Below are 20,233 nucleotides of genomic sequence, written 5' to 3'. Positions count from 1 at the left end.
GATCACTCTGGATGGCATCCCTTCCCTCTAGCGTTGTTGACCGCACCACACAGCTTGGTGTCATCGGCAGACTTGCTGAGGGTACATTCAATCCCACTGTCCATGTCGCCAAAGATGTTAAACAGCGCTAGTCCCAATACCGACCCCTGAGGAACACCACTCGTCACTGGTCTCCACTTGGACGTCAAGCGCTGACTGCAACTCTTTTGAGTGTGACCATCCAGCCAATTCCTTGTCCACCTGTCAAATCCATGTCTCTCCAATTTACAGACAAGGATGTTGTGCAGAACAGTCTCAAATGCTTTGCAGAAGTCCAGGTAGATGTTGTCAGTTGCTCTTCTCTTATCCACCAACACTGTAACCCCATCATAGAAGGCCACCAAATCTGTCAGCCACGATCTGCCCTTAGTGAAGCCATGTTAGCTGTCACCAATCACCTCCTTATTTTCCATGTGCCTTAGCATAGTTTCCAGGAGGATCTGCTCCATGATCTTGCTGGGCACAGAGGTGACACTGACTGGCCTGTAGTTCCCCGGCTCTTCCTTTTTTCCCTTTTTAAAAATAGGGGTTATGTTTCCCCTTTTCCAGTCAGTGGGAACTTCACCAGACTGCCACAACTTTTCAAATATGATGGACAGTGGCTTAGCAACTTCATCCGCCAGTTCCCTCACAACTCACAGATGCATCTTATCAGGTCCCATGGTCTTGTGCACCTTCAGGTTCCTTAGATGGTCTTGAACCTGACCTTCTCTTACAGTGGGCGGTGCTTCATTCTCCCAGTCCCTGCCTTTGCCTTCTGTGACTTGGGTAGTGTGGCTTGAGCACTTGCCAGTGAAGACCAAGGCAAAAAAAGTCATCGAGTACCTCAGGCTTCTCCATATCCCAGGTAACCAGGTCTCCCATTTCCCTCTGGAGAGGGCCCACATTTTCCCTAGTCTTCTTTTTATCACCAATATACCTATAGAAGCTTTTCTTGTTACCCTTGATGTCCCTGGCCAGATTTAATTCTATCAGAGCTTTAGCTTTCCTAACCTGATCCCTGGCTGCTTGGACAGTTTCTCTGTATTCCTCCCAGGCTACCTGTCTTTGCTTCCACCCTCTGTAAGCTTTTGTGTTTGAGTTTGTCCAGGAGCTCCTTGTTCATCCATGCAGGCCTCCTGGAATTTTTGCCTGACTTCCTCTTTGTTCAGATGCATCACTCCTGAGCTTGGAGGAGGTGATCCTTGAATATTAACCAGCTTTCTTGGTCCCCTCTTCCCGCCAGGGCTTTATCCCATGGTATTCTACCAAGCAGATCCCTGAAGAGGCCAAAGTTTGCTCTCCTAAAGTCCAGGGTAGTGAGCTTGCTGTGCACCCTCCTCAGTGCCCTAAGGATCTTGAACTCCACCATTTCATGGTCACTGCAGCCAAGGCTGCCCTTGAGCTTCACATTCCCCACCAGCCCCTCCTTGTTGGTGAGAACAAGGTCCAGCATAGCACCTCTCCTCGTTGGCTCCTCTATCACTTGGAGAAGGAAGTTATCATCAACGCATTCAACGCTGCCAAACACTATGTAGCCGCCACCAACAGTCACTCGCAGAGGCGATCAGCTCCGGTGCACACATGTTCAACAGCAGAGTGGGGGATCATGGCATACAGGGGGGTTTCCTGAGCCAGGGAAACCCCAGGGGAGTGCAGAGGCCTGCCAGGAGCCGGCGGCTCTCACAAGAGCAGCTGACGAGGCGTGGGCAAGGGCAGGACTGACGGTGGCAGATTTAAACGTGGCGTAACTGCCACCAGCAGTCACTCGCAGAGGTGATCAGCTCTGGTGCACGTGCGTTCTGCAGCGGAGTGAGGGATCACAGCGTACAGGGGGGTTTCCTGAGACAGGGAAACCCCAGGGGAGTGCAGAGACCCACCAGGAGCCCTGGGAGTGAGTATGGTCATTGAACACATCTGAAGCCAATATTGTCAGAGCAGGAAGGAGAGAGACAGAGAGAGAAAGTCTCATTAGTATGTCCTGGTCCACAACAGAAGAATGAACCAACTACTAAATATTTGTTCTGATTTCCAGAAGGATTGTGCCTTCCTGGAAAAATCTCACAAACGGGTGAAGCATTACCACCAAAAAATCAGAATTCTCCTCTTTGTTTCACAATGAGCACAGGAGGTTGTGAAGAAAGCAGTGAGACACAGAAAGCACTGTCGATTGACTTTAAAAACCCTCTCATGATTGTGACAACAATAGTACTTTATGAGCTTTATCATAGTAATCAGTTTTGAAGAGTGTACTGAACAGCATGGGGCAAAAGAAGGATGGGAAAGGACAGTCCAGTTAGGGAACATGTTCTCATTTGTTTCTTAGACCCACAGATAGTAGGCTAGCAAGCTATGCGACAACACTGAAAGTAACCTGAAAAAGATTTTTAAAAGTGTTAAACTGAAAAGACAAAATCAAAAGCAAAGCAAACCAAAAAACCAAAACCACACACCCAAAACCAGAGCAATTACACAGGATGGAGGTGTTCCCAACCGCATACAGAGAAATCTAAGCTACTGATCTCAAAACAATTGGTGAAACATTTTTATAATCAAGCAATACAGGAAGTTCCTTCCAAGAATGGGGAAGACAGTCTAAGCTCTCAGTAACTATGGCATTGGCAGATTCAAGTCACACCAAGCCATCTGATGCCAAAACAAACAAAAAAAATCCAAAACAAAAACAACCACATAAAAACCAAAACAAGGCCATTCCCAAACACCCCAGTTTTCCATTTTCCCCCTCAGTGCACTTACATTAAACATCTCACAAAGCAAATAAAGTTAGCAGAATAATGCTTTTCATCTAGGACAAAACGTTTCTTCATTTTTTTTTTTCAATAGTATATGAAGATGTCCAAGATTTAAAAGCATTACTTTTCTAACTACATAGTGTCTAAAGAGCAGAGAAATAAGGAAACTCACTTTCTAGAGTATTTTCTACACTGCAATGCTAACAACCAAATTTCTTAGCAGCGCAGTAAGAGGAAATTTGGAAAATGTATCAGACTATAAACAATGCCAAATGCTATTGAAAAAACTTGTGACCCCACTTTCTGTTGTTTGTGTTAAGTGTATATTCATTCTGTAACATAATTACCATCTGGAGAATTCAGAGACTTACATGTATGCAATTTTGTAGTCTTTCATGAGACTATTTAAAGGAACTACCAGACAAAAATAAGAAGAGAATGTCTCTTCTATTTTTAATCACCCTCCAAAAAATTAACAAGTTATGCACTGTAAGGCAGTTAAATAAAGAAATCAGAATGACTGCACAATACTGAGCCCCTTCTATAAAAGTGATTCAACTAAACACGAACACAGGTTAAATACTTTCAATACTGCACATAGTAAGAATTCCTTCCTTCATTACAGAAATACACATATAGACTAATCCTTACATTGAATGACTTTTACACCGATGAAAACACCAGTACAATAACAGGACAAAACATGAGCTTTGAAAAAGGAAAACAAAGACAAAACTAACACTGACAAAGAAAAGCATAAGATGAAAATACCAGGTTAGATCTTGCAGTGTAGTATATTTCTTCTGAATTGTCCAAAAAATCGTTACTGTCAGGCTGTTCATTAGATAGAGATCAAGAAACTCAAGTTATTTACATTGTGACTGAAAGCCAGAAATACATAAAGGGAAATTTTCTTGCTAAAAAAAAAGTTGTTAGTTGAAACTCAAACCATGTTCAGACAGTTCTGGGGATGGGGGGTAAAACACAGCTACAGGTATGGTCACATTACCAAACACTACTGAATCACACCAAAAATAATGAATTATTGTTCATCACCGGAGCTGTGGTAAGGAGCAACAAACTGCCTCAGTAAGAGGCAAGTATGCACCAGTTCAACATCTCAGTGCACCACCAATAACAACTCATCATGCTGCAGTGGTCCAGTCCTTTGGCTTGTGCACTCATACCCATAAGTAAATAAGCATAAAGTTTAAGCATGCTTTAGTGAGACAGAAGCAAAAGGGTCAGAAGAACTGCTTTAATGAAAAGGGATCCACGCTGTTACTGCTGGAGGAACAGACAGGCATCTCCTACTCCCACTTCCGTTTAAAAGACTTTCTCTCCCAGAGCGTGTAGATTGTTACAAACTTCTCCCTCAGCCTGTTTTGTGCTAAGGCTCTTTGCTAGAGCACCCATTCTTTGAACAGGCCTCTTGTGTGCATTTGACATGCCAATTTAAATTCCCCATTAATTCTATATCTAATGACAAAATACCGTTTTTCTTTGGTCTCTAGACCCAACATTATAATTTTCAAAATCATAGTTCTGTTTTATCTGGAAAGGACAGATCAGGTCTGCATGCTTCATTCTGATATGAGCAGTGGAGCAGTTTATTTCCCTCTTCAGAAAGGTCCAAACAAGCAGTTATAGACCTTCCTTATAGACAGGGACATGAGGCAAGTTCTTTGGACAGGTTTCAATTATCCAGACTCTGACAGGAATAGACAATACTAAGAGATTTCCTTATCAGAAGAATTAATCTGGATCATTCAAGTCCCTTCTTGGAGCAGCAAGAGCTTCTGAGATTCCAAAGTGCAAAGGTCCTGATTGCTAACGCACAAGGTAGGAAAAGGCTCGATTCGTCCCTTCTGAGAACATCTGCTGAAGAAGTGCTCTCAAAACTTGTGCTTTAAACCCTGCAGAAAAATCTCTCCCCAGTTTAGCAACTCGGGTTCCTAAGGTGCAATGAAAACACCTCTCCATCCCATAAAGTTGTCGACTGACTGGTTTGTATAGTCAGTGACTGATAAAAGAAGAAAGAAATGGAAAAAGTATTTTTAAAACTTCAGCTTCTCCATTAACACCTTTTTGCAATTATGATTCTGTGTGTGTATAAATAAATAAAATTCTTAAGGAGCAAAAGCATTATAATTTGAACTATACAATACTATCAATTGTATTTTCGTTATAATCCAGACAATACAACAGGGAAGCAAAGCCAGAATAACTTGGAATCGATTCAAAAAATCATTTTGAGTTAACTGATGAGTTTATGGTAGAAACACTGACTTCATTATCATATTTAATAAACACTTGTATAACTAGGGATCCTAAATGATGTTGTTATGCAGTTATGTCAAGGTCTAAATAACATCTCTGAAATAATTGCCTAAGTCCTATGTGTGATTTGGTAAGCTACTCTCCTCCATCTCAAACAGGCACCAGAAACAGCAGACTACCTGTCCAGCCAGTTGCCAAGGAAGAGCAAGATTATATATGCCCTCATACACACAGAGCCAGCTGACCCACTACCAAAGGACAAGGCACTGGGAAGGAGATTTTATTACAACTACAGAGCAATATAAGGAAATCTGCGTCAGAAATGCCACTCATAAGTGGTTTGTAGACTACAAAAGAGGAAGTACATTCCTAGGTACACACCCTTTCCAAGGCCAACTCAGGGCAAAGCCAATGTCCCTCCCACCTATGCACTAAGTCAACTTTTTCACCTTAACACCTGCCTTAGAAACACAAAGAGAACAAAGAAGTCTGCAGTAAGGAAGCAAAGGAGTGTCTTTTTTATCCAGGAATGTGAAGAAACTGCCCGAGTGCACAAGTGTGGAAAGCAACAGTCTCCATAAAAGAGAGGAAGGTAGTGCAATTGAGTGCATGAGACAGCACAGACGCCTTTTCCCTCACTGCTTGAGTTCTCATACCCCTTGTATTGATGGGTCCGTAAGAAGAAAACATGGGCCATACACCTTTACAGAATACATCAACTGCCAGACTCAGCGTGGCTCAGGTGTGATGCAGGGCCACAGGAAGATTTTTGTGTGGGAAAATAACAACCCCACAAAAATCCAATTTTCTAAAATGGATCACACCTCTTTCCCAGGCTCTCAATTTTATTATTTCCATTATCAGTCATTGTCAATACAAGCACAAGGGAGAGAAACATTTGAGTACGCACAGTAATTCTACAATTAATAAAATAACTATAAATAAATGGAATTATATACTTGGCAATGAGATATAAAGGACAGAGGAAACCCACAAGACAAAGGGCTGTTGCTTAGCACACACATCACACCTGGCAGAGCCCACAAATAAGGCGTCTTGCTGCATATAGTGTAATGGCACAAAAAAAATTTAGGACCAATATGTTATGACTTGTCAGAAAAATCACTACCAAGTTTAGTAGTGCTAAGGAAGTATGCTACACATCTTGGATTTCTCCTCCTCCACAGATATTTGCAGGGAATAATGTGCAGAGCATAGCCCATGCTGCTTGTTACTCACAAATTCATGATGCGGCTCTGTCTCTTTCCTCAAGGGTGGATCAAATTTTACTTGACCAACTAAAGAGGAGAAAAGGAAAACAAGAATTTAAGTTGGACTGTAATTAGACAAACTTTAACTCCAAAGGCTACCAAAAAGAAAAATCCAGTTTAATGAGTGTATCTTATTCCCACTGACGGAAACTTCTGACACATGCACATACCGAACTTGTGCATGATGGAAACTAATGGGCACAGAAAGTATTCTACTATCACAAAGACAGTACAATCACCATTTGCCCCACCTATTCAATAGAAGGATCAGGAAAACCATTCAGCAAACAGGGCAGTGAAGTGCACTCTTTAGAGGAGCAATACAGCTGTAATTTATAGAAAAAACACATCCATTGTGTAAATTCACTCTTGGATCTGTTCTTCTGGGAGATTCACTAGCACTAAAGAGCCTTGAATGAAGTTTGGAGAGAGCTAATCACGTCTTCTAGGACAACTCTCTGGCAGATACTCTTTAACACTCCTCCTCTCAATTTTAGCTTAAGAAAAGACAACTAAAGCTCCAGGTATTGCTCTGATTTAATTCAAGCAAAAGAATCACTACAATTTGGGGGATGGAATCTGCTTTTAATGGCCAGTGATCAACCTCCTCCTTTCTGATTTCTACATGACTGTTTCAATTCAAAAGCAAAAACTACAACAAGATACTAAATTAAGGAAGAAAAATCTTCCTCTGCCATTCTGTTACCCAGCAGAATCTGGCATCACTCCAAATATCCTTGCTGGAGTGGCACATGAAGCTATACCAATCAGCTCTTAGATGAGCTCAGGTTGCATCCTGTTCAATTAAGATGAAGCAATAGTGAGATTTGCTCAAGTGCAGACAAAGGGTGTCTTCAAGTGTTTTACACTAATATTTTCTTTTGCATGGTCATCTAGAACCTATACCTGTAAGTGAAACAGCATAAGTTTATTTTCCTATATATTACTAAAAATGTTTCTATATGTGCTAGATACCCAGAATACCAGTTGAAGTAAGGGAATATCAATTATTATTTTAAGAATATTTCATGTTGTCATATTACACATGCTTACAGTTTATTTCAGAGCGTGTCTTTTCTTCTCTCACATTTCTACTTGTCGAATGAATTCTGTGAGGCACTACAAGAGGCTAGAACAGAAAAATAAAATACTTCAATACCAAAATATACTCACTTGAAACCCAGTATTGCGTACCTAGTTTTTAGCAGGTTTCTTTAGCATAGTATCAAAAAATAAATGAAGCAATCAAGCAGAAGCTAAAAATAAAGACTGCATGTATGTTTTTGTACATTAAAGATAGAATTGTTTGGAGACATTTTATCTGTAGAGTGTCTTCAGCTTCAAGGTAAGGGTTTTTAAAACACTGGATTTGAGCAAATAAAGACAATGCTGGCCAGCATTTGTCTTTGCTGAGATAACATTTCCTTTTTGTGCCTTTCAGTTTAAGGGTATTGGTAGTTTCCAAAATAAGCAGTAAGACTAACTCTTACTGGCAGCATTTCCTTCATTTAGATACCCCAATCATTTTCCCAGCTTCTAACCTAAACCGATTCCTAAAAAGTCATCAGTTAGTTTCTTTAAGTGGATGAAAAGTTAGCCTGAGGTTTTCAGAGATGAATAGAAGGGAGTATTCCTGGTACTCTTGTGCTGCGTGGCAAGAGCGATGCCATCATTTCTACAAATTCACCTTCGTATTTACATTCCACTTCTACCTTTTTGCTGGATTTCCATTTACTTCTCTACAGGATGAAGTGACATGAACTTTAAGACTTGGCTTTCTTTTCATTGCCTTTGTTGGATTTTCTCTCTTCTTTCTATATCCACTACTGCAGGTTCTCTTAGAAACTATAACTTAAGGTTTCTTAACAAGAGTACAAGACCAGTTGACTGCTGTATACAATCAGGCCCCAAAATTAGCAACATAAATCCTAACAGTGTGCTCTCAGTATGCCCTCTGCAATGAAGTCTTACTCTTTAGGAAAAAAAAGTTCATTCTCCATAATGTTAGCCCAAGTAATCTCTGAGAAGTGCATGTTCGCTACATTTCTGTGTTCAATATGTGGCAGCAAAACAATTTTTAATTAAAGCAACCTGACACAATAATGTCAGAAATTTGATGTTCTGGTATGTTAGCTTTGCTTTTATACTTACTAATTATATATACATACTAATTATAATCTTCACTTGGCAACTTTTGAGAACAAAGCGATGACAGAGTTAGAGAGCTTCAACTGCTGTACTATCACAGTCACAAATAGCTCAACAATTCTGTTTATCCCCCAAATATTATCTGAAAGCATTATTTCCCTTCTCCCCTTTCCATCACACACTACTTCCTTGCTTTATATTAGGACCCAACACATGTACATAGTGTTTCACCTCCCATTTATGTTCACTTTGGTCTTTTTTGAAACTGGAGAGACTTACAGATTGTGGGTATGTATTTTCTCCCACATATCTCACAGGCAGTTTTTCACTTCTTGTAACTTATGCCAATCCTCCCGTTCCTCAGTTCTGGTTTGTCTATTGTGCATTCTTTTGAGTTTTAAAAACGGTTTGCTATAGCTCAGGATGTGTTTCAAGGTATGATCTTGTTTTCTACTTCAGTATTTCAAACACTCTAAGTCCTAAAAGGTTGCTTATTTATAATCTTTTGTTAAGAGGCATTGCCCACTTGCACATGATGTGTGCACATCTGTAATGCCAGCACCAGGAGCCTGACTGTAGTGGGGGTGGGAGGTATTTTTGCCTTTGCAGCTGTGTTGTGCTTATTCCTTGCATCCTGCCAGAGACGTTTGTACTGCACAACAGGCAGAGCCTGCCCTCACACCTCCCTCTCCATGACCACAGAGTTACTGGAACAAGTCAAACTCTCATCTCTTGGTCATGAGGACAAAGTCCTCAAGTCACCTTGAAAGACCTACACTGACAACAAACCAATACAAACAGCTGACACCTGAGCTGTGCAAGAGGACAAAGGAATGTAGGTTAACTTCCCCAACACAAATGCCATTTGGGCACAATTGTAATCACAGCACAGATCTCAAGAGCAATCTTATCCTCAAAAATTACAGTGTGCTGAAGATAAAACATGAGCACTTTCCTCTTTGCAACCTTTTCAGCTAATATCACATCTATCATGAGAGTCACTGTCGCAGAAATGTGGTGAACAGGCAGTTGCGAACATCTCCAAAGGTTTATTCTTAAGGGAGTGAAAGCAGAGTCCAAAAAGGAAACTTTGTCTTTGCCTGAATGGGAAACCAATTGAGGTCCTCCATGAGTTGGGGTAGAGAAAAACACTCAAAATGTCAGTTATAGATATTGCTGCCAAATGAACAGCGACTGTATCAAGGGGAGACCTTTCTGATTACACCCAAATAACCTGATTGAGTGTTTTTAGTTTTGTTTTTACACATTAAACATTTCACCTTTGTCTGAGTTTAGAATGATTTAAAGATGTAGTACGGCACTCCTCAAAGAGGTGGTAAATTCACATCTTAATCTCTACCTCACCCACACAACTCTGCAGACTATCCAAGCATCCCCATAAAAGCAGCACAGGCCAGGTAAAGAGCTTTCATCACAGTGGGCACTAGACTTGCCCTCAAAGACCACCAATAGCCAGAAAAGCTCTCTAGCCTCGGAAAAAAAAAAAAAAAAAACAACACACAAACACCACCACCCCCCAACAACCAAAACGCCAAAGAAACTGGGGAGCAGGTCTGAAGCTCAAGATTCTCACCAGTGGTGTTTGTACCATGTTATGCTGTACCATGTTATGTTGCTTCTTTCAATTTTTGATGGATGCATTCAGGTGATCGCCACAAGTGTAGGAGTGGTCAATCCCCAAATTCGGATTAACATTTCCAGCTACCTCTGTGAGCAGGCAGGCATTGGAGCAAGTTCAACCATGTATAAAAGGAGCATGTATACTTCTTATTTCCTTCTGTTTTAGGAAGGACCACAATGCCTACAACTGCTTTGCCTGTGGCAGGATTCTTCATCTGAAATACAGACCTTACTCAAGATGCATCAGATAATGAATTATCACCTGCTTTATTCACAGAAGTGGGTTCTAGGCTTGCTTATTACAAAATAAAATGTTTTCCCAAGTGTCACTATCAATCTCATTTTGCAGGTGGATTAAATGCCTCAATGGCAACATGGTTAGGGAGAAATAAGAAGAGACATTTAAGCTGCCCATCCAATGAAAATGATCCAGCACCACAGGTAACGGTGTTTGAAGTTCACTGGAGAGCTCAAGGCCATGTGATGAACAATGATGGAGAAGTATCATTATGCCTAGCACAGAAGCCCACGAATGCAGCAGCAAACCCTCAGCAACATGAGATAAACAACAAATGACCTAACATCTGAAAAAATGCATATCAAAAGACATGCAAGCAGCCTGCTTGTCCTCCATACTGTCAGCTGGTCTAGCTCCTTTATAAGTGATGAAACTATGCATTTTCTCTGATCACTGCTGTGAGGTTGTTTTCTCTTCATTTCCTCCCCAAACAAGGCATAGCTTTTTCCCCTGATACCACACTTCATTGTGGGATAACTGATAAGTAATACACTAGACAACAGAAGAGCCTTCTTAATGCTAAGTCAGAAGGGACATAAAAGAGTGAACACTTTTGAAAGCTACAAGTAACTGCCAATAAAATGTGTACTGAAGTAACTCCATACAGGAAGAGAAAAGAAGAGATTCTCCACCTGAGTGGCCCAAAATGAAGGTCAAGATTCTTACCGAAAAGATATACCAGTGACACAGGGGAATGGCACATCAGGGTTGCAGTACAATTTCCAGGAAAGCAGGGAAGACTTGCAGGGCAAGCTACTCTGATCTGAGCAGCTCACTCACAGGAAGCACACTGAAAATAGCTACCTTTCTTCTTATGACAGCTCATGAAAGCTTCGATTTTCTGATTTCTACAGAAATATCGCTTTAACAGGCCTCAGAGCTCTTTATCATCACTGAACAGAGAACTAAAGGACACCTGATCCTTAGAGCTTACGGTGAGGAGAAGATCCGAGTTCCTCAGTGCTATCTCCATCAGGAATCAGACACCTTTCTCTTAACACTGACATGAAAGTCAACCACATTAAGGGTTTTCTTGTGTGTTTAACTTCCCTAAATACATATATATTTTTGAACAGAAAAATTTACTAAGTGTGCTCTGCTATTTGCAATTGCTTTTAAAAGTACCGACTATTCAATTATTATGCCTTCCTCTCCTTCCCTGACATTTAGGAAATATGTAAACATTGCACTCTACAATACAAAAAAAGATATATTTCACTTTGGCTTCTTTCCACATTTATTTACTGCAGCTTCTAAGGAAGATAGACTTGGTGCATGTCAACTTGTCTTTGCTGTTCCCGAAGGTGAAAGCTCATTTAATTTGTAAAATCTGAAAATTAGTATCTTAAACTAGTTGCTTCTTTTAAGCTTATTTTCCTTTGAAGGCATTTTTAGACTAGTTTATCCATAAAAAAAAGTAAAACACAAGTATGCAATTAATGAATCAATGGCATTTGTGTCAAAAGGATTTTTTTTTTCCCCCAAAAAGAGATCATCAGGTAGGGAACTGAAAACATTTGGAAAGTCTTCACCAACATACAGTTAAATACAAAGACAGGATGCAGTAACAGAATATCTGTTTTCTCTTACTTATGAACCACTTCAGTTCTGCGCTGTTTATCATCTTACATAAACATGCTATTTTTCCCAGCTGGTAAAGCAGAAAATCAGAAACTCTTGCCTTTGTCAAAACTGTAAGTGAAATCAAGTTTCAGAGTATTCCAAGATAGAAAATGAACCATTTGACAACAACAACTACAGGATCATTCTCTTCTTCTCATAAGAAAGTAAATTAGGAACAAAAGAACAAGTTCTACAGAGGTATAAAATTATTTTTATGAATGCTTTCTTTGCAGATGAATGGAAACATAATTCCACAAAGAAACAGAAAGCAGAACGCATGACAGAACTCAGGACTGGAGAAGCAGTCCACATTTACTGTTGCAAAATTGTTGAAGGACAACAATAAACAAAATTTTAAAGTGTTTACATCTCTTTCTCTTTGAGATTCTCTCCCCCATATATAATAAATTTTGGTAAGTGCCTGTACATGTGACAGAGCAGCACAACCAAAAGTAAAAGCAACCCTTGAGACTATTCTTACATCACAAAACATTCTGTGGCTCAATAAATCATAATCGTTTAGTTTTGTTGGCAAATGAAAACTTAATCTGATTCTACAATTAAAACATATTCCTACCTCAGGATCATCATCATCAAAATTATGGTAAGTGGAATGATCAGGATTATTCATTTTATCCAAAAGTTCAATAGCAAGACTTCGATTTAATGGCTGGGTAACAAAAGGATGCTGAAAAACAGAAGGAAAAACAAATATTAAAATTCCAACCACTCATATTAAGCATATTTTAATTTTATAACTTAAAAAAAAATCCCAAACAAATTTATACCTGTAGTAACTTTTCAGCTGTAGGTCTTTTTTTAGGATTTTTTGTAAGTGCCATTTTCACAAAATGATGGAAACTATTGGACCTGTAAAATTAAGTGGTAAACATTAGACTCAATTGCCCATTGAAATACATGATCATTATCTACTGAAACAGAAAAGTACTTACCATTTCATTTTGTCCTTTAATTTAGGAGGCTGGAAGTTGCTTTTTGTCATTAGAAAAAGTGCTCTGAAAAAAAACCAAAAGTATTTATGTGGTTTACATTGCAATACGTATATGAGATGAATTATTAAATACATTATTTAGTTAGCAGGAAGAAGTCCATCAGTTTAAGAGATGCTACCAGGACAACATTACACATTTATGCACCAAAAAGAGCTGTTACAATTTCTATCATGTACATTTGTAGGACCCCCAACCACCACAAGCACACGTAGCCGCCACTCCAAATGGATTATTTACAAAGCTGTATTTACACACCAAGGTTTAACCCCTTACTAACCTCATTGGATGCAAGTCAAACATTGGAGGCTGAAGTTCAGCAAGCTCTATAGCAGTTATTCCAACTGCCCACAGATCGCAGAGCTGGTTATAGCCACCTTTTCTTTCTACTGCAGCAACTTCTGGTGCCATCCTAAAGGGTAACAGACATTTTTAGATAAACTTCTTGCCACAAATCAAACATTCTCCTGTACATAGCAGTTTACTACTTTTTTCCCCTAAAGCTCTCAATCTATAAGCTCACAGCATATACATTTATACATGTGGATATATATACACACGTGTGTGTGTAAAAAGTTATGTAATGTATAAATGAAGTTTTCCTCAATTATCTTCTAATAACTAATAGGCAGTTTCCAAAACAGCTATTTAGGAGTAAGTGGATGAAACCAATCTGTCTCAGACTTTTTTTTACAGGCACACAACGAACTACCACTCAACAACCAAAGAGCCTAAGGTATAATTATTCAAACTACAGTAAAATCAAATAATATCCAAATTCACACATTGCCCCAGAAAGTGATCAACAGACTTTGAGGAGAACAATTCTAACAAAAAAATTTTAAAAAAAGTAACAAAATGTCAACTTTCTTGTATCCTGAAAGCATAAGACCTGAAGGCTCATTCTCATCTCTGCACAGAGTGCTCCTTGTTTGTAAAGTCTGCCGCACTGTAATTTCAGAAGACCTCACTGAAGTTAACAAAGTAGTTTCACATCCTCAGGTGGCAAAAATTAACAAACATGACTGACACATAAATAGGAATACCTAAAGAAAATGATTCACTAGGCATTGTCACATTTTGAACAGCCAAAGTGAATTATGGATTTGATTGTCCTATGTAGTCATATCAGATGGCAAACACGCTCATATTTTTTAGCTTTGAACTTTATTAGTCCAGATCACTTGAAAAGTAGTGGTGGAAATGGAGATGTAACTCAATACAGCTAAGATAAATGAATGTCACTTAATGAGTGCTCCAGTAAAGCAGCAGGCAAATGATGCATTAAACACAGACATCCTTAGCTGTAGATCTGAAAACATCATCAGGTTTGGTGGTATAACTTATTTCAAGTTTGCATAGTTAAACTATATTTACATAAATTTCTCTGAGAGTTCATTAAAAAAACCCCATCACTCTAAATCAAAAAGGAGGGAGTTGCGAAGGCAGAGGGGGAACATGGGTTAACTTCAGAATGACACGGAGAAGGAGCACAAGGGTAAATAGCAGGGTTACTAGAACTAAAGACACTGCACAACAGTTTTGCCCTTCATTTCCCTCCCACCCTTACCAGCCCAGACACCTCTAATAATCACTAAAACTTTCACACTGCTTGTTTCCAACTAAATTTTCTTCTTCACTATCTCAACAACTTTGCTTCCTTGCTGGCTGATACAGGCTAGGACTAAAGTCACCCAGACATCTTAGGAAAGAGACACACAAACCAATTATACAATCATGACTGATGGGTGTTTGCATTATTCTGAAAGAGAAGTGAATCCATGCCTTGGCATGACTTACACTGCAGAAGAATGCTAAAAATGTTGTGCTTGACTATTTCAAGACTGAATACTTGAATGTAAGGGGTTTTTTTCATTATATACGTTTTTATGTTGTACCTACTATGCTGTCAGACAACAGAATTTTGAGTAGCTTTCTGCGAAACATACAACAAAAGTGCTATTATTCTACAGTGAAGAATGTCTGCCATTTACTTCAAGGAGAAAGGGAACAACCACTTCCAGTACAAAGAGGAGAAAATAAAATGCTGAACTTTAGAAAAGATAAATTATGCAAACTAGTTGACTGACAGAAGAATAAAGATCCAGTACAGATAGAATAGAAGCATATATTTGAATTCAATCAGTTTAGGCAAATAAGGGGGGGAGAAGAAAATGGCTTAGAGGAAACACCTCACAAGTGGCAAAAGAATCTGTGGAGACAAACAAATGAAACTCATTAGCAACTAAAGAGTTGAAGAAAAGACATATCTAGAGTGGAGGGGAAGAAACATAAAACACCAAAACAGAAAATCAGGGAAGAAAAAAAAAAATTAAGATCAGAGTTAAAAACAAGCAAAATTGTTGATAGTATTTAAGTTTGAGTAAACTGAGATACATTAGTCAACAGTGATAGCAGCACACGGACAGGCTTTCAATTTTTCAGAGTGTTAGAGCATTTTCTCTGATACTCAGCTAATTCATGATTGAGCATCACTAATACAGATATGATCACTAGGAAGTCTGACACAGCCTTTAGTGATTAGTCTACCCAGAGAGTGACATAGCATGCTTTTATCACAATTTTTCAACAGTATTATATATGTTACTATTATATTGATGGCCGAGTAAAACACGGTTACCAATATGGGGTGCCAATGAATGATTTCCTTTTGGCAATTGTAGCTGTTATCTGTGCGGATACTCCAAAATCAGCTATGGAAAAAAAAAAAAAGGGCAAAACCAAAATGACAGTTAATAACTGATTTGATGTAATTAATTGTTAATGAACACAAGTTTGGTTTCCCCACTGTAAGAATTTCTTAAATATACTGGAAATATTTAACAAAAAATAAATAACAAAAGCAAATAATGGAAACTTGGTGTACCTCAGATACTGCCAGTCAGCTCCTCTCAGTCGCCTGCCATATATGCAGGCTGCACACAAGCATGCCCGTCATCAACACAAGAAAGAACAGGCTAGCACAGAAGTCCTAACAGTTACATGCAGTGTTTTAATATGAGAAAATACATCATTTAGTATTATCCAAGAGACTATTTCAGATAAACTTTCAAGGCACATTTCACACTTAAGCACTCTGGATAGTACATTTTATTAAAAATTTATAAAAACCCATGATTTGATTTTTTCCTCCCCCTTACAACATCACAAAATCTTTTACCTTAGTGTTCCAAAACTACTCCAATTACTCCTCAGACACTAATTGGATGGTACAGTTCGATATTACCAGCAAGAGGAAAAGAATTCTGATATTCACTAATTCCTTACAAGAACATTACATCATTAAACAAAATACAGAACACTGCTTCTTAAAGCACATAAAAATCTGTTAATAACACTAAATTGTATTAACTCACCTAATTTTACATGTCCATTATCCGTTAAAAGAATGTTTGCTCCCTTAAAAAAAAGTAAGCATACTTGAATTAAAACATGCAGATTCCTCCAATACCATATTAAAAAAAAAAATTGTGAGATCCTGTGGCAAACTAGGGGCCAAACACACACCAAGGATTGCATGTTCAAGAAATCTGCAGCCTTACCAAGGAAATATTTGTGAAATTAGCAAGCTGCCATTCTGTTATATAAAGAAACTTGGATATACAGGGCTTCTCATTAATTTTTAGTTTAGTACTCTTTAGCCTATGGTACTACAGAGTTTCCGTTGTACACAAAACCCTCTCAAAAAGCAGAATATGATGATTTGCCTATGCTGATGAATTCTTACTTTTTTTCTATTTACGCTGACTGAAAAGAAATAGATACTCTAAATGTCAAAGCGGAAGTAATTTAATTTTCTTTTCATATGTAGGAGCTGGTTTTGTCTTGTTTGAGAGCCCTGATAATTATAATTATAGCCTTAAGGACCTGCCTTGATATTCAAGTGTTTAGCAAAACTATTTCCGTCCTCATGCAACAGAGATTCTGTTAGTGCTAGATTTGAAGAGTTCGCTGTTCTGTGGCTCTGTGTACCACTCACTTCAGTTCAATAATCAAAACTAACCCGAAGCGGTAGTTGGTACGATAAAGTTTATATAAGGACATATAAGGCCTGAGAACAAACCTGATCTGAAGACTGAAACCAGGTAAAGGCCCAGCTGAGCAAAGGTTGGAGCTGGCTAAACACAGCTCCAAATGTCAGCACTGACCATAAGTAGATGTAAAGGCAGTACAGATGGGCCTCCAAAAAACTATGTTTTTACAGATTATGGCTTTTCACAGAGAAGGAAAAGTCAGGCCTGCAGTAAAATGCAGCTTGCTTTGGCAAACGCTGCACAAGTATAGTTAATGAGCCTTATAAATGGAGCTTGGTAAATAGTGTGACAGTCCAGTTAACATGCTCTTGACCTTGTTCACCTTTCAAGACAAACAGGACAGATACTCTAAATACGTAACTTAGCTGCTGAAGGAAGCAAACATAATTCAACAGTCAGGAGATCTGCAGATGAAGATAGTATTTTTCCATGCTCATGAGAACAGCTTTTTTTTTTTTTCTTAAAAAAAAAAAAGATTCTCAATGTAAGCCCTGTAAGCATTTTTTTATCAGCACAGTTCTGTTCAGAAACAAGTATTTATGCACTGTAAAAAAGGTTTAATTTTTGTGTCCAACATAATCTTTCATTCAGAAATTATTTTTATGATTGCTCAAAACCCAAATATCCTCCTGCAGTCAATGAGAACAACTTGGAATCAGGCTGCATTAAGGCATCTACAGTTGAAGCTACTAGATACACTGCATCCCTAGTCGGGGGCGGGGGGGGGGGGAGGGGGGATCAAACCAAACAAACAAAACCAACCCCACACACAACACAAAGGAATATGATAATTTACTGTTAGATGTCCAGGAGGAAACGTGCCAAGCTTAAGCTGCAGTCTGAGCAAGGAAGTGTTTGGAAAGGCAAAGAGTAGGTAGTAAATAAAACTCCAGGAACAAAAAGTCAACAGGAAGCACCAGAAGGAAACTATAACAGAGTCTGAACAAGCCACCTTTGATACAGCTTTGTTGAGATGAAGTTTTAAGTAAGTCAGTGTTAAGAGCCTGATTTGCGGTACCCTCTTTCATTTTAGCATGTGAGGGAGGGGACAGAAGTAGTCTCCAAGAATCATGAAGAACTGCAGCCACTGCCCTGCAAGCAGTTCACCAAAAAAAGAAGCAAGAAGCCAAAGCAACAGCTCTGCTCGCTAGCTGGTTCAAAGAGAAGGGTACATCGAGCTTCTTGGAAAGGTGTGGGAAAGACCAAACCTTTCCTTTTGCACAGAGTACACCCTTACAGCCATTTGAACACGTGTTGCTCTGGACACTAGCTGATGCCTAAATTTTACAGCACTGGTCTAAATAAATGGTATGTTTGGCTCCAATTAAAAGAACAAGCTATTTCCATGCATGCATTTTAAAGAACAGGTTTTTCTCTTCCCTTGGGCAGAATAATTTTATTCTAATAGATAGGAAAACCCTACATATTTAAAAATATCCCCAAAATTGCAACAGTAACACCATAACAGTAAAGACCCATCAGAGATGATGTAGCCTATTTTAAAAACACCAAAATTCACTTCAGTTTTTACTTACCTTTATATCTCTGTGCATTTTTCCTTTACTGTGAAGATAATATAGTCCCTGCATAAAATATTTAGATAATAATTTAGTCCAATATTTTTCATTTTATATACATTTCTTATTTAATTACGAGACATATTTAGGATCCAATTCAATCATCTAAATGACTCACTGACTGAAGAACATTCTTATATTTCAGTGTATTCAAACTGCATTTGCACGTTCAATATATGTAGTAGCATAATGTCTAAAACACAGGATTGATGGAAAGAATACCAGTCACCACATCTATTGTAAGAAAAGCATTCCCCAACCAAGTTTTCCTCTGGACATGGTAACTGTCACCTTTCTAGACAAAGTTAATTACTTTTAAATTGCCTAACAGTCTTCTATTCAGCAGTCAGATCACTGGATACCTACTGCAGTTATCTCCTATCTCATTACACACTTCAATTAAGTTTAGAGGCACGCTAGCAGGCAGCACTTCAGGTATAACACAAGAGTTCAACTCCAGTTCATGGATTTCTGCAGAGGCATTAGGCTGTCTTTCTGGGTCTCAATGACAGTACCACAGCATTTTAGGACTCAACACGAGTTAGAAACTTTAAGTTTAAACTCTGGAAGAATTCTATGAAACCAAATCCCTGCATGACAAATCACAGAGCATGTCACTTTTGACACTCCAGGTTTATCTCTAAAATTCTCTTCTGGGGTAAAATTACATATAAACATCTTCCGTGCTCTGCAGTCATGAACCTCCATAAAGACTACATTTTCATAGAAGATACCCATGTCAACACAGAATTTTTTTTTTTCCATGAAAACCTGAATGTAGCGATGTAGCTGAAGTGCTAATCAGTCACGAAATTCAACTCCTTAAATAAACTAAAAGAGAAAAAAAAACCCCAAACACTCACAGATGCTTTAACCTGTTTCTCTGGGGGAAATGACTAACAATACCCCATTGGTCCAACGGTTTTTCAGAGTTCTCACTGCAGGCATGCATGCAGACCCAAAAATTGGACTTGGCTTTTGGTACAGAGTGTAATTAATCAAAACATCTACCTGACTGTTGCAACAACTGGCATTAGCTAGAAGAGTCCCATGTACACTCCTCGCATCTAAATCTCTGGATGCTACTGGCACAGAAAGCCCAACAACTCACTCGTTTTTACCACTGCCCTGGAAGAATTTGAGGTCACCATTTTCCAAACTGAATGCGTGGAGGCAGGTACTTTAAAGGCCATATTTACAGGAGCTGTATTTTCAGAATCAGTCTCACTGATGCCAACCAGAGCTGATAGCAAGTGTTTTTTGAAAAGATAACATTTAATGGTCTTCTAAATAGGGAGATCGAATGCTAACTTCAGGCATTCAAATGAAACTCTGGATTCATGGAAACTCATGGCAAAAATTAAAATTGAACAAACTACTTTCATGGATGGACAGATGGCCTATATTCTCAGACTTTTTCCTAAGAAAAGTGACTGCTGCATTATAAGCTACAACAAGATATCAGAAACTATAGACATTAGATTTGGTCAGAGTGTTAACAAGCATGTATTTACAGACAACTTCAAAATACACAAAAATAGGTTGATGGATGACACTTA

General features: G+C 38.8%; 1 protein-coding gene across 11 annotated transcripts in view; it reads right to left on the bottom strand.

Annotated features, from left to right (window-relative positions):
* Window positions 1-20,233, bottom strand: part of MAP4K3 (mitogen-activated protein kinase kinase kinase kinase 3) — a 91,431-nt gene that overhangs the window by 46,569 nt on the left and 24,629 nt on the right. For 9 of the 11 annotated variants that reach the window (XR_012041711.1, XM_072857203.1, XM_072857204.1 and 6 more), the window contains 10 exons: window positions 18,633-18,680; window positions 16,420-16,462; window positions 15,684-15,756; window positions 13,323-13,454; window positions 12,986-13,048; window positions 12,821-12,902; window positions 12,610-12,720; window positions 7,376-7,451; window positions 6,291-6,349; window positions 3,543-3,605 (listed from right to left, as the gene is read on the bottom strand). Coding sequence is in view for 10 of the 11 variants with exons in the window: in XM_072857203.1 (XP_072713304.1) it covers window positions 3,543-3,605; window positions 6,291-6,349; window positions 7,376-7,451; window positions 12,610-12,720; window positions 12,821-12,902; window positions 12,986-13,048; window positions 13,323-13,454; window positions 15,684-15,756; window positions 16,420-16,462; window positions 18,633-18,680 (750 nt within the window). In the remaining variant the exon portion in view is untranslated. The remainder of the gene's footprint in view (window positions 1-3,542; window positions 3,606-6,290; window positions 6,350-7,375; window positions 7,452-12,609; window positions 12,721-12,820; window positions 12,903-12,985; window positions 13,049-13,322; window positions 13,455-15,683; window positions 15,757-16,419; window positions 16,463-18,632; window positions 18,681-20,233) is intronic. The other 2 variants (XM_072857207.1, XM_072857208.1) reach the window with 1 other exon arrangement.

The sequence above is a fragment of the Ciconia boyciana genome, chromosome 3 (assembly GCF_034638445.1).
Source record: "Ciconia boyciana chromosome 3, ASM3463844v1, whole genome shotgun sequence".
Lineage (NCBI taxonomy): Eukaryota > Metazoa > Chordata > Aves > Ciconiiformes > Ciconiidae > Ciconia > Ciconia boyciana.
Note: the sequence above shows the minus strand (reverse complement) of the source record. Positions and strands in the feature narration are given on the sequence as shown.